Source organism: Poeciliopsis prolifica, unplaced genomic scaffold (assembly GCF_027474105.1).
Source record: "Poeciliopsis prolifica strain line A6 unplaced genomic scaffold, Auburn_PproV2 SCAFFOLD001, whole genome shotgun sequence".
NCBI classification, from domain to species: Eukaryota; Metazoa; Chordata; class Actinopteri; order Cyprinodontiformes; family Poeciliidae; genus Poeciliopsis; species Poeciliopsis prolifica.
The window spans coordinates 15,267,248-15,281,741 of NW_026562376.1; the positions used below are offsets into that span (position 1 = coordinate 15,267,248).

At 39.9% G+C, this 14,494-nt stretch overlaps 1 protein-coding gene across 4 annotated transcripts in view; it reads left to right on the plus strand.

Annotated features, from left to right (window-relative positions):
* The window catches only part of mob2a (MOB kinase activator 2a), a 61,050-nt gene that overhangs the window by 35,115 nt on the left and 11,441 nt on the right, over nucleotides 1-14,494 (plus strand). Inside the window, exon 1 of one of the 4 annotated variants that reach the window (XM_055039707.1) lies at nucleotides 12,999-13,212. The exons of the other annotated variants lie outside the window; for them this stretch is intronic. Within the exon in view, the coding sequence (XP_054895682.1) occupies nucleotides 13,139-13,212 (74 nt within the window). The 5' untranslated portion in view covers nucleotides 12,999-13,138. Of the gene's footprint in view, nucleotides 1-12,998; nucleotides 13,213-14,494 lie in introns of those variants that run through there. 4 annotated transcript variants of the gene reach the window in all.

Below are 14,494 nucleotides of genomic sequence, written 5' to 3' on the forward strand. Positions count from 1 at the left end.
CGCCGTTCAGCGCCAAGTAACTGATGTCTCCCCGCCCTTACCCCATCGGACTCCAGGGTCGTGGGACGGCCCGACGCTCACACGGCCCCGAATTAAATCAACACAAAAGTCTTGATTTATGTCTAGAGGAAAAACAGAGTTTTCATTTTGCTAATAGAGCCTTGCAGGATTGGATAACTTCTTGATTTGTACTTAATCAGAACAATGATTAAGTACACAGTAAAATCAGTTCTATAATTTAAAAGCATTTTTCTGTTTCATCAAAGAAACTGCATGAATGCTGATTTTGAAGAAGTTGTTTCTGTTGCCTTCACAACAGCAATGAAGTTAAGGATGAAAACTCAAAAGGACAAAGAAGAAACTTTGCTGTGCTTCCACTTTTAGAACGCCCAACGTTCTAAGACTGTCGTAAAGGGAAAATCGAGGCAAGTGTTAAGTGTTGTTTTGAAAATAAAGTGCATCTGTCTTTATTTTCATGCATTATTACATCGTTTCCATTAAATCGGTGTAAAAAGGTCTTCAAACAATATTATCATTTATCGCAATCATTTTTGAGACAGTTATTTGCTCAGCAAAATTTGTTATTGTGACAGGCCTACTCACTACTGTCTCTCCTGATTTTCACTACGGTCTGACACTGCAGAGGTCAGACCGCTTCATACAATGGAGTGATTACATAATGCAGTGTGTGTGTGCGTGTGTGTGTGTGCGTGTGTAGACTTTCAGAAGTAGCCTTGTTCTGCTGGCTCAGGAGGAGAAAAAGATGGCCTTGCATTAACCTCACCTCCACTTTTAGATTCCCCCCGTCAGCACACTTAAATTAAAAAGCAGCACAGGTGTTTTTGTTTTGGAGGTCTTTTGTGTGTTTAACAGTTCTTGTGTCCACAAAACCCAAAGGTGAACTTTAAAAGTCAAATAGGAAAGAAAACATTGGGCGCCCCTTTGGAGACATTAAAAATATATTACAACTGAGTCAATAATGTCTCCATTGTGCTGTCTTAGTCTGTCTGTTGGTCAGGTGGCAGGAAAAGGGTCGGACAGAAATCCTGACCAAGAACCGCGTTCTTCTGAGACGTTTCCAGGCTTCTGAAAGGTGAGCGTGGAAATCGGCCGTGGTAGTTTTTGTTCTAGCATTCCATGATTTCTCAGTGTACCTTCTGAGAACAAGAGGCCCATTTACAGGGAAACGGAAAGGGCCTGGGCGCCTCACTTCCTGTTTATCGCGTTTGTCCGGCGGCGGGGTGAAAGGAAGGCGGGGTGCTGGTCAGGCGCAGCATAAGTTAATAGAGAAAATGGTGTTAAGTAGTTAAAACTTCCTCGTTTGTGCTCTGCTTCAGACTAAACTACACCACACACGCTGCCCTGCGCACGTTTGTCTGGAAAGCTGTGTAATTTTGTAGTTGTGTGCCACTGGAAACTATGTCCTCTCCTTTTAGTTCAGTGGGTTCATTAAAATGTCTTCTGCAGCCTTTTTTAGTTGCAGACAGATGTGCACACACTGCACTAGAATCCCTCCCATCCCCCCTCTGAGAGATGATGTCGCTCTGTAAGCACATCTTCCCAGGTGGGATCCAGATACTCCTCAGCCAATCAGAGCCTTGTTTACACCTCACGTCTACGGCACGAAGATGCTGAAACGCACGCTTACGTGAGTCATGATGGTAATAACCACTGATCCCGTTAACTTACAGGAGGAGCTTATAGGATCTGTGGTGGGGGGGATGTGAACAAATGTGTGCGTCAGTGAAGTGAGGAGCACCATCATCCACCCTCACTCTTCCTCTCTCTCTCTGTATTGATTTGACCTCCTGTCTCCCTTTCCCCTCTCCGTCTCTGCTTCTACACAGCCGCATCTGCCTCCACCCACTTCCTTCAGCCCCCGTCATTGACCAGCCATCTGGGCACATCAGGCCTGCTGTGGGAAGAGTTTCATCACTTGGAGTCATTAATAACATTCACATGACATTTTCAACTAGATGAGTCGTATTCAGCGTTCTGGTTTTCATTCATCACTACATGATTAAGGGCTTCTGTTTGACTCTTAAATACCTCATTCTTTGCTATTATGTTTGCACATTTGACAACTTTTTCAAACTTTGTAAACCTGGATTACAGCGAGCAGTCATTACTGGTACGGACACTGTGATTCATCTCTCAAAGTGTAGCACCTTGATCCTTTTTGCCAGCCAAAAGGATATATTGCAAAGGATATTTTTTTTTTTAATTCACCTTAGTCATCAATTACATCAACATGGCTAACAGCCAGTTAATCTAAGCTCATTAGAGATTAAAATGTGCTCATCATCTTGTTTGGGATGATTTCGTCAGCTCTCAGCCTCACTCGGTCACATGCTTCTTCTCACCTCTTTGCGAGCTCCTGAGTGTGACTGCTTCCTACGCTTTCATCACTCCTTGTGTTAATCAAGCTCACACAATGGAGCAGAGTTTCCTCTGCGATTAGATGGTGGGATGATGCTGTCTAGTCATCACGGTAGATTGTTCCCCCCGCTTCCCCGCACACTATGCATCCTTTTCCTTATTTGACCCTTCTTTCTTAGGATTTTTGGGGAAAAAACACTCTTGTGAACTGAGGAAGTTGTAGTTTTTAGTAGTTTTTATATCGTACTCCCATTTCCGGGTGCTTGAGTAAAACAAATTGAGCTAAAACTTTGAATATTGAGTTATAGATGATGAGCATATTTGATGGTTATTTTTGTGGCTAATTTTGAAGCACTAATTAGCTTTTTGAACCGTTCCACTCAGAGGTTTGGTTTACGTGTGTGTGTGTGTGTGTGTGTGTGTGTGTGTGTGCGCGTGTGTGTGTGTGTGTGTGTGTGTGTGTGTGTGTGTGTGTGTGGACTGAAAAGAACTGACTGTACTGTTTTCTGAAAATGTCCTTGATCTCCCTGTTTGACCGAGTGGCTGTTATGATAAGCAGAGCAGCAGATGTGAGGCTGTTTTTTGTGGGGGTTTTTCACCAAGCCTGCCAGACGCTGGGTGGGGGCCGCTGGGAAGACTTCAGCAATGCTCTTCATAGATAGCTACTGTACAGAACACAATGACGTCTGTGAACGCACAAAGTTCCCACCGTGTCATGTGAAACTTATAATTAGAAACTGCAGAGAACAGCAGGAGTGTTTTTTTTATTGGAGACCCTGCGTCATTAGCCAAATCGAGGAGTGCAAGAAACTATCCTTATGCTCTTACATCATGGTTTTTATTTTAATGAAGAGGTCTTACAGAAAAATGAAGCACTTTGGCATACCAAAATAGCATTTACTTAAAAGTATGTTCAGTTTTGTAGATCTAAGTATAACAGCCAGCTAAAAGCTTCACCTTGATGACTTTTAAGCACTTATCAGTCCTTTAGCAAATTCACTCCAGGTCAACTTGTTCTTTGCTGGGGTTAAAGTTCAGCAGGGCATTGGCCGGGGTAAAATAACAATTCAAACACGAACATGCCAGATTGTCTGATTAAGTCAAGCACCGTCTGCTGGTGCAGGAAATGGGAGACATTTCCTTTGAGGACAGATTCTACCTCCCTACCCAGTCCCTAAACACACTGGTTTCATCCCTCAGCTCTGCCTGTTGTTGCTTTTGTTGCAGGCTGAGAAGGCGAACAGTTACGTAATCTACCTCGAAACAGGCTGAGGCATGTAACAGATTAATGTAATTTAGCATATACTGTTAACGAAGGCGTGCTGATCTTATCTGTCATTTTTCTTTAAATCATGATCATTTGTGCTGACGGTCATTATGGCTGACCTCGGGGAGACACCGAGCCACACGATTGTCACATTTATGATGCTAATGCTCTGTTAAGTTCAGAGATGCACGTTTAGGTTCTCAGGCACTGATTATTGGATTTTGAAAAATTGTCATTTATTCTTTGCTATATGTAATTTGGTAACAGATCGTTCTGTGCCTTTGCTTCATGTGCAGCTGTGTGTTTACGGTACATATGGTTGCGTTCCTCTTGATTTGGAAATATGACCTTGAACAGAGAGAGCACCCCAATCTGGGGAAGAGTCCTCACACCAACTTCTCTTTCTCCGGTTGCCTTTGAGACCCGTCACCAGTTTCAACACCGATTCTTCAAAAGATTGGAAGCTGATTTAAGTTTATTTCAGTTTTGAAGAAGTGCAAAAAAAAGTACTAAGAGTCTGGAAAAATTTTACTTTTCAAGACTTTATTCTCGTTCCTTTTTGCTTCACAGATGACCATCTGTCCTCCCATGAGTTTTCATAGCAGTTGTTCGTTCGTTTTTTCATCTAGCTGTCCATTTATCCTCCCAGCTATTGGTACTTCCATACTTTTAACCATTAGTTTCTGTCAATCAATCAATGTCTTATTTCTTGTCCACTCATCTTTTGTCTGTAAATTCTTCCTTCAGTTGATCCATCCATTTTTCAATCTGGTGGTTGTTCAGTTCCACCTAGTCTTTAATTTGTCTATTATCCATCCAGCCATCCATGTTCTTAAAGCCTGACTATTATGTAAAATATTTACCATAGCTGCATAGTGAAGGTTTTTATTATATGTTAAAAATGTCATATTTATGGACATTTCAATTTGAAAATATAAGGAATAATACATAAGAACCCTGGTTGTACAGAGTGTTTCTCTATCAGATGATCTAAACCAATGTTTTCTCATATTCTGAAAAGAGTGCTCTGTTCACCTCAACACTTCATCCTGTACACTCTGATGCTCCACCCTGTACATCCTGTGCAAACATGGGTCCAATCCAGTACCGCTCCCCGCCACCTCTTCTTTCCATGATGCTCTTTCTCCTCTCTCCATCCCCTCCACCGTATCCTGCGCTGCACCACCTCTCACAGACATACACACAGTCTGCGTTTTGTTCTCCTCAGAAAACATCAGCATGTCTGACTGAAGCCTCTCCAGTTGCACCGCTTTCCTACGTCACCAACACCCACCGCTCCAGCTCCCCAAACCCACACTTATTTATGCTTTGTGGTTCTCACATTTCCTTATTTTAGTTTGTGTATATATATATATATATATATATATATATATATATATATATATATATATATATATATATATATATATATATATATATATATATATGTGCTGTCTGTGCATTCATCATGATTTGGTTTCCAGTTCACGGTTACATGCAAGTATCCACGCTTCTGTAACATTTTTAATCAGTTTTTTGAAAAGGAAATAGGTGTCTATTTATGAATATATTTGAAGAAGCAAAGTGTAATCTCTGTCAGTCTTTACATTGAAAATAATGTGTTCTGTTTAACTGCCTGAGAGTTCTTGCGCATCTACGTTTTAGACCAGCAGATGACAGTATTGAGCCCAAAACCAAATACTTTGTGAACCAGGTTTGGAATGCTGTCACAGCCTGATGCCCAAACAATCCTGTGCACTGTTGTTTCATGAAGCTGTAATCTGGTGGTAATGTTTTGCTTTGGATCAGAAATGTTCAGAATTTTATCTGCCTTGGAGATATCTGCAAACATGGAAGTTTCCAAGTCTCCATGCCAAAGTTATCACACACTTCCCAAGAAAAGAGACATTCCTGTCTGTCTCTGCTGCTTTCTTCTTTTTTTCTTTTTTTTGCTGGGTTATTAAAATTTTTGGTAGACTTTGAGCTATGGGGGATGATTATCTGTTTCTTTCAGAAATTTGAAGTCATAACATGATATGCATGAATTGGAAAAATAGTGGCTCCCAAGCTGCATTTTCTTTTTCTTGATCCCTTTTTCTGGCTGAGTTGATGCCGCACCTGTTTTTTTTTTTTTTTTTGGATGACTTCACACTGTCATGTGGTTAATCTCCAACGCTGAACAAGTGACCTTGTGCACAGTCCTGTGGCCATTTGCAGGATAAAGGCTTTTTTACGTTTTCACGCCTGAGGACTGTCGCATTGTAGGCATGGTGGAAACTCTCTTGATGCTGCACAATTTCACCGGTTGGTCTGCCAGTCAACTGCTGGACATAAAAAAATAAAAAATTTAAAAAAATTAAAAAAAGCTAAAAAAAAAAAAATTTTATCAATCAACTATTTTATCCCTGTTTTTGAAATTTCTTTTTAAAAATCAGTCTCAAGGCATTAGTTTCGCTTTTCAGTTCAGTGTGAAAAGGCATGTGACTAGAGAGAGGAGCCTATTTGGTGTAAACAATTTACAAGCAGCGTAGCAAAAAAGAAAAGACACGTCAGTGGTAATGGGGAAATTTACTAGCACAAGGTGGGAAAACACATTTATTTAAACTGTACTTTTGCCAGAGGCCACTAGTGACAAATTGTTGCTACAGATAGACATTAAATTGGGGCAAACTAGCCTTTAAAAACCTGTACCCCCATTTTGAATTAATTTCTTGCAGTTTTGTCTTTCCTTGCCTGTAAGCAATATATATTGTGCCAGTGTATATAACTGTTTATCAATTTAAGTATCTTTGTAGTGAAATATTTTTAATGAATTATTCAAATAAGTTATCGTAAAAAATGGTTGTCTCATTTGTAAATATTTTTCTCTGATTATTTCATTATGATTCTGTTTCTATGAAGTCCATTTTTAAAAATCTTGAAACTTTAAATACAAACGCTACTCAGCCCAGCACTAGTGATGACATCTACTTGAAACTGATCGTGTTTTCATGACGAGCGCAAAGTTCCCAAGTCTGAGACAAATTGCCAGAAGGTTGATTGAGCAATGGATAATTTAGGATTGTTCTTATCTCTTCTGCATAGTTTATCACTCACTTTCTCTCATTATTAATCTGTTACGGATGACTGTGCCCTTGACCTATTGGACTCATAGCCCCTGTTTGAGTGTGTGGTTCAGTATTTGACTGACAGGTGTTGGGCTCCCCAAATGGCAGATCACGATGGATAGAGACTCTCCTATTCTCAGGAATGTCGGGAGGAGGAGTTCAGCAGGAGCGCAGGGCATGTCGTGACAGGCTCCCACCCAGATGCAAGCTCTTTCAGTCTTATTGTCCAAACTGTTTTTAATCCAACTAGTCTTTCTGCTCTGGTTTTTACCTCTGTGATCTAGGGTTAATCGTCTTTTGTCACCTTTTCACTTCACTTTATTCGCACTTTCTTTTTGTTCTGTACCAGCTCCCATTGTTTCCTCTTCTTCCTTTCCAACTTTTTTTTCTTCGACAGAGATTCATATAGTATCCGTGGAGATGGTGATTTATATGTCTGGACAAGAGTCTGGTATTTCTCATCTCCCGTCTTCCTGCAAAAGGCCCATGAACCATAAGGAGAGAAACCTTTCAAGTTTTTCCTCTTGGTTTGCAAACATGAAAATAACTCTGTGCCATAAAGAAAAGAAGAGCTGAACATTTCAACATATGGTGTAACTTGACTACTCATCATGTATGCAGATGCAATTGGGCAGACAAGTATTTTTCAATAATCTCGTTGCTGGTGGTAAATGCTGCAGAAATTGCAATCGTAGCGTGTTTGCTTACATGATCAAATTCACAAGCACAAAGAGCCAGGTTGAACAAACTTAAAGTATTTATCCTTTTCATTTGCTTTAGCTCTCCTCTCCTTTGTTTAGGCAGCGTTTTTGCAAAGAGCACAGGCATGTCTTTGCATGCTGCCCATCCCCTTCAGGAATGTTGAGCGAAGAAGAGATGAAGCAGAAAAGTAAGAGAGAGGGAGAGAAACGCTGAATGATAAATGCTGTGAGGCTGGAATGGAGAGAATAAGTGGAAAGAGAAGGCAGAAGCAGACTTGAGTTTAGTTTTTATGAATAGCGCTGGTGCTTGAAGCACTCTGTAAATGCCTAAACTGGTCTGTAAAATTAGGTGCCGTCACCTTTCTAAGTAAAAGAGAAAGTTAAATTCTGCATTTTGTGACTCACAATATATGTCTGAGGCACTCTATTATTAAAGTTTTGTAAACACAAAACAATTTTAAAAAATGTATATATTTTGTGGTACTAATTGACGATAATTAGCCGAGAAATTGATAGAGAATGGGGAGACAACATGCACCAAAGTCTGTCAGTCCCTTGTAGAAGGTTAATTACGTACCTTGAATTTCTCGCTCATCACACAGTGTGTTTGTTGTATAATTTCAGCTGTATTAATCAAAGTTTTGTGGCCAATAGGAGGTCTTTTAAAGAAACTATTTTATTTAACATAGTTATCAGTCAGTGAGGCCAGCATGACTAAATGTCCCTTGGTAGAGAATGTAGACGTTTACCCCAACTCTGAGATTTCTAAATTTACTCGTTTCATGAGAGGTTAAAAACGTAACAAAATAGTGACTTTGGTGTAGTGTGTTCAACCATACTGTTATATGCAGAAAGCCTTAGTCACTCTCCCTGTCAGAGTTAACTTCAGACATGTCTCAACAGTTTGTAGAAAATACTCTTTTAAAAAGCTTCTTAAATCACTGCGGTTCCTCTGAGTTTGAGTCTCTTCACAGTAAATGTTCATATATGCTTCATGTGAGCATCCAGGCTCCTGCAGGCTGATTCTGTATGAATCATTGTGCTTTTTTTTGTGAGAATGTACATATTCAAGACTACCTTAATTTGGAATCTATCTCAGAACTGCAATAGAAAATGGGTGGACCTATTTGCACGTATTAAGGGAGCATAAAGGGGGTTTAACATCGTCCACACCCAAAGGTTTTGTTACTGCGATTTGCCTGGGTTTAGGCCCATTTCTTATTTTCTAACCAGCCAGGCACAATCAAACTGAAAATTGTTCTATTCAGCCCACTGTCCAATTTCTTTGTGTCTTTCTCAACTTTGTTATAGTCTTTATACAATGTCAAGCAAATGCCACACTTTTCTAAATAGTTTTGGATTTCATATTGCAACACAAGTCATTCAGTTCAGATAGTCGTGTCTCCTGAAACTGCTGACCTTTATCTGGACATACAGACACAACCCATTGGGCTCTGAGAAACTCCCTTCTGCACTGTTTTCACTAGCTAAGACCTTACCTAAACACATTCCCACAAGCCCAGAATGCTGCAGCGACAGCTCTTAAAGACCGGCTTGGACAGTGTCTGCTTTTTATGCTCTGACTTTGTCTAAAACATAGTTGGACCTCTGTCCTAGCTTTGATCTCAGGTGCGATGTGCTGCGGTGTCCTCCCGCTGGCCTGGGACCGGTGCTGCTGGCAGGAATCCGAGGCGCCTCTGCTACGGTCCTGACTAATCTGCTGCTCGCCTGGAATCACAGTTGTTCTTCTTTGTTTTAAAGCAGGTGGAATTTGTCAGCAGACTTTCAGATCCAACCTGTTGAGCCAGCCAGCCAACAGTTCTCATCAGGTTTCTTTTTCTTTTTTTAATGCTCCCTCTGAATGAATCCCTTTCATTTTGATGACATATTTTATTAACCAAACATGCAGTTACATTTTTTCATAACTCCAGATATTTGTAACTTGTAGTAGCATGTGACCTGTGATCTTGACCTTCAACACAGGAACGGAGTCTTGATGGCGTGATATGACGTCAGTACTGTACTCCTTTGAATTTTGAACACGTTCTTCCCCAACAGCCTTTGCATTCCTTGATTTATCTGTTTGCATCAGTTATTGACATAAATGTCACTTTTTTTCTTACTTCATCAGATTATGAGTTGCGCATCTTTTGTCACATGGATAATGACGTCAGTGATTTTATACATGTAGTTTCTTTTTCTTCTTTTTCTTTTTTTTGAAAACGCAAACACAAGTCAAGCTGTTATCCTAACTTCCCTTCCATGTTTGTTGGCTGACGTGCATCTAAGAGTTTACTTTCGGAGTAAGTTTGCAAATTTTAAATTCTAGATGTGTAGTATCTGTATAGGAGGAAGAAAGGTGACTGTGATGGGAGCAGAAATAGTAAACCATTGTCTAACCAGACCGAAGGAATGCAGCCGTTGGTTTCCATCTACGTCAGACACACAAGCAGGGCCCAGTTTGCTGGCATCGCCTCCGTCTCCACCTACTTGCATAAAGGACAAACAGCTGTGGAGGTGTTACTACATGCTGACAAGTTAATAGGAGACTAGGTTTAATGACCACTGCCCTTTAATTCTCATCCTGGATTCAGTGAAGTGACGCCAAGCCTCGCTGGTCTTGATCAGATATCTTCCATCTTAGGTGACCTCAAAGGTTTAATAGTTTGAGTCAAACTAATGGGAACTGGGATTTAAAGGCAAATAAAGCATTTTAATCGGTTTCAAAATTGATGTTATGTTACTGCCCTGCATATTCCTAACCTCATTGTGTTAATGTTAACACAATGATAAAAAAAAGTTGTTTTTTTTCAATTTTAATCATTATGACCTGTAGCTATTAAAACTCAGAATTTAGTTATGTAGTAAACTAAATATCAGACCAGTATTTCTGTTTTTTCAGTATGTGTATGTAGTTTGACGGCCAGTGACACCCTCCACAAGACACACAAAGACATTGCTAATGGCTCGTTGTTCAGTGATGCATTTAAAAAAGAAGTTGAGTGGAAAGAAAACGTGGGAAAAGTCCACGAGCAACAAACATAACCGCAGCCTCAAGAAGATTGTATCAGGGAAGATAACTGTCACATTCCTTGTGTCAAGTCGCTCTTGAACCAGAGATGTCCGAATTGTCCTGCCCGGACTGTTTAGTGGTCCAAAGTCCTCTTTACAGGTTACAGCAGGTTTTCCATTTAATTTGGAAATCAAGTTCGCAAAGTTTTGGAAAATAGTAAAGAGGTACACAAACCAAAATTTGCCATCTTTAATCATTATGGGTGCCATGTTATCTGCCAGCTGAACCAATTTCTGCTCAACCTAGAAAATGAAAAATTTAGATCACTGCTGAAATGCTGTATGGGGATGCTTGATTTTATTTTCCAGGACTTGGCACTTGTCCACACTACCACAGGTGTCAAAAGCTGAATCTGTGACCACAGTGGCACAAACTGCCCTGACCAGAACCTCATAGAAGATCTGTGCAAGCTGGGCTTCCATTACAGCTCATATGATCCAGTAATTCATGCAAAGAAGGCCCAATTAAGTATTGAATGCATGTACTGTGCAATGCATGAAAATACTTTTCAGCATGATGACATTTCTGTATTGCTGGGGGGTTTTTATATAATATTTGATTATCCAAGGAATTGAATTTGGGGTTCTCATTAGTTAGTCAAAATCATCAAAAGTACATTAAATCTATCACTCTGTGTGTAAAGTATCAACGAATTTCACTTGTTGAGCAATATTACTGATTTAGTTTGGATGAGCTCATTTCTAAAAATTTATAGTATGTAGAACCTGTCTTGACTATTATTCTGATTATGCATACATTCTTACAAATTCCAATTTTCCATTACATGACACTTTTTTCTTTACATTGTGATTTGTAACTTGTACCTCAGGCTGACTACTGATAATTAATTTTCTTTTTAAATGGGATTGCTGCAGGTTTTTGTGCTAAAGTTGCATTTTATAGGCACTGATTAATGTAGAGAAACTGACAACCTGCCCCCACATCTGGCTACTACTCAGTGACTGATTAAGTTACTCTGCACATGCATAGGCACTCGCATGTTATGGCTTCTGTGCAGGTTTTTTTTCATTCTTCATGGGCCAAACTAGGCAGGCTTCTGCTATTTTTAGCCCCATGGAAAAAAAAGGTCCTCCCCCTCCTCCTGTTAGTACTTCTCAGTTCTGGTTCAACAGTAGGAACCAATGAACATGCCTCAGGACCAGCCATCTCCACCCACTAATTCCAGTTAAGTGGGTGCACACCCCAAAACGCAGCTGCTTCTCAGGTCTTTCTGGATCAAATAGGGGCTTTTCCATCAGGAAGCTTGGCCTCATGTATCTGCTTGCCCCGAGTTTCATCTGAGGAATGTACACTGGTGCTCTGCAGATTGCATAGATTAGTTTCTGTGATGTGGTAGCTTGTCAGTCATAGACTTGCCACATGTGCAAAGACTGACCCCCTCTGCTCATTTCTCTCTCTCTCTCTTTTTTTTTTTTTACATTTCTTTTATTGTCCCCCAGAGGAGACAATGATTGCAAGAGGCGACAATAGCAAACCAAGAAAAGTTGCGGAAATGTGTGAACACAACGGGAGAATAAGAGGGCCATGTCTGCTGTCAGGCAATAATTAGAGGGAAGAACGGCAAAGGGAATGATAGTTTGGCAACAACAGTTGTAATTTCCCCATGAGTGCAACTTATAGTCAGTTTTCATAACTCCTTGTCCAAATGTTGTTTGCTCTCTGACAGTGTAATTAGAATTCATAATTTATAATTTACTTGTGCTTTAAATTATGTTCTTAAAATGAAAGAAAAAAAAAAACCGTCTCCAAACAATTCCCTCCAACAATAACCTTACCCTGCAAAAAATGTACAGCCTGATTCCCTGGCTGGTTCTTCAGTCATGCATGAACACGTCTCACTGTGGTCATAACTGGGTTGCGGGAAAGGTTTGAGAATGAAAAGGAGGAATGTCACCTTGCAGGCCCAGCACCCACACTGCACCGTTCACACACACAGGGGGAGGCAATGCTGAGCAAATATGCTGCTGTAAGCTGCTTGTTCTTTTTTTTTTTTTTTTTATTTAGTTGCAGAAATTAAAGTGTATATTTTCTTTATTCTCTATTTTACAAACTATTGTTCACTAATCCACACTGATGCAATGTTTTTTTTTTTTAAATTTAATTTAATAAATTAAAAAAAAATTATACACTAGTCTATTTTTCTCATTTAAAATTGACGTCCTTTGTTCCCTGCAGCTGAGAAAGACGAGCCTGTGCGCAAACCAGTTATTACAACAGGAGTATGAAACCTTGCTGCACCTTTTTATTTCTCTAGTCCAGTTAGTCTGACCACCTGTTGCTACATTCTAACTACACCAACCACGTCCACATGGGCAGATGGTTGACGTCACTACGCCCCGCCTCCTACCTGGCATCCGCTCATCTGATTGGACGTCAGTAATGGGGCGGGGCGGGCGGACTTTCTGTGAGAACGACCCTGAGTTTTTCCTTCTCCTCCAAGTAGTCAGAAAGTCTGTTAGACCAAGTCGATGTGCTGATTCTGTCGGGCCTGAGCTGGCCGAACAAGCGACGTTTTGATATACATATATATTGTTTGTGTTTATAGGCTATGGTTGGAGATTTTTGCTCCTCTTGTTAAGATAAAAAAGTTATGCGCCCTCAGAAAAACCCAAGACCTCCGTTAACAGCGAAAATGGTCATTCAGGCAGTCGGAAAAGTACTAAGGTAATACTCTTTTTTTTCCCCTCTAGTTTTCTAATTATTTGTGATAAAATTAGTTTCTTCTTTATTATACTTGTATAAAATAAAGCAAAACCCCATAATGGCTTAAGCCTTGTTTATTTTTACCGCGCTGGTTTTCCGTATGAACGTCAGGTTTGTGGCCGGGTTTGCGTCCTCCGGGATGAGGAGACGCGTTGAGAACAAGCGCCTTGATGACGAGTCAAACTCTGTCGCTCCTATGCTGTGATTCCTCAAGACCCCCTGGTTCCGGGGGTCACCGCAGATCACCACTCAGTGATGATGATGATGATGGGGGGGAAGAGTTTCCAGGGAGTCGTCTTTCTTTTTTGTTGTCAGAGAAATGCAACCATCTCCTGATGTATTACATATTTAATTTTGGGAAAAATTTGGAGACAAATGGAGAAAAAAAAAAAAACTTGGGAGTTTTGCGCCGGTGATGAGTGAGGAGATGAGAAGAATGATAAATATTTAGTGTTACTGGTCACTTTTTTTTTTTTTTAAGGAAATATTTAAAGAGAATTTTAGGGGAACGGGTTAAAGAAGTTAATTGTAGTTACCTGCTCAAAATAAAAAAATGTCTAAGGATGGAGTAGTTTTTGTGAAAAGCTTTTAAAATCTACTTTGGGAAAATCTTAGTTGTAGGACAAGGTAATAAAAAATAAAAAAAAAACCATCAGGTTTGTTTTGTTTCCATACTTTGAAAACCATTTTCTTCCCCATCATTTAATCTATATTTATGTACATAAAACTTTATTTATTTATTATTTTCCACAATGTGTTATATCCCTTGCCATTTAAACTTATACATTTGGGGAGCTGGGTTCACGCTTGAAAACTGTACTGTCGTCTGACAATGGAGTGCTCCATTCACAGACTAACTGCATGTTTCCAACTCTTAGCCATCGCCTCTAAAGAGGCAATAATCAAGCTTTTTCTGACTAATACAGATTTTCTATTTTTTTGTTTTCTTTGGATTTGTTTTGTTTTGTTTTTTTTTTCCCTGAACCTTTACCACCAATTCCTAACTAACTCGTATAGAGAACCAGCTGTTCTGGTTCTTTGGTGGAGGCAGTGAGTTTATGAATCCCACATCAAGTTAGGCGATTGGTTTTTGATTTTCAGATTAAGAGAGTTCAATCTCTTACAGATTTTTGCCTATTTTGCTTTTGTGTATTCCAGTTTTAATTGTCATTGTGAGTCTGTTGCGTGAGGTGAGAGGCTCTCCTGGAAATGTTTTCTCTTCCAGCAGCCCAAGAGCCAAATG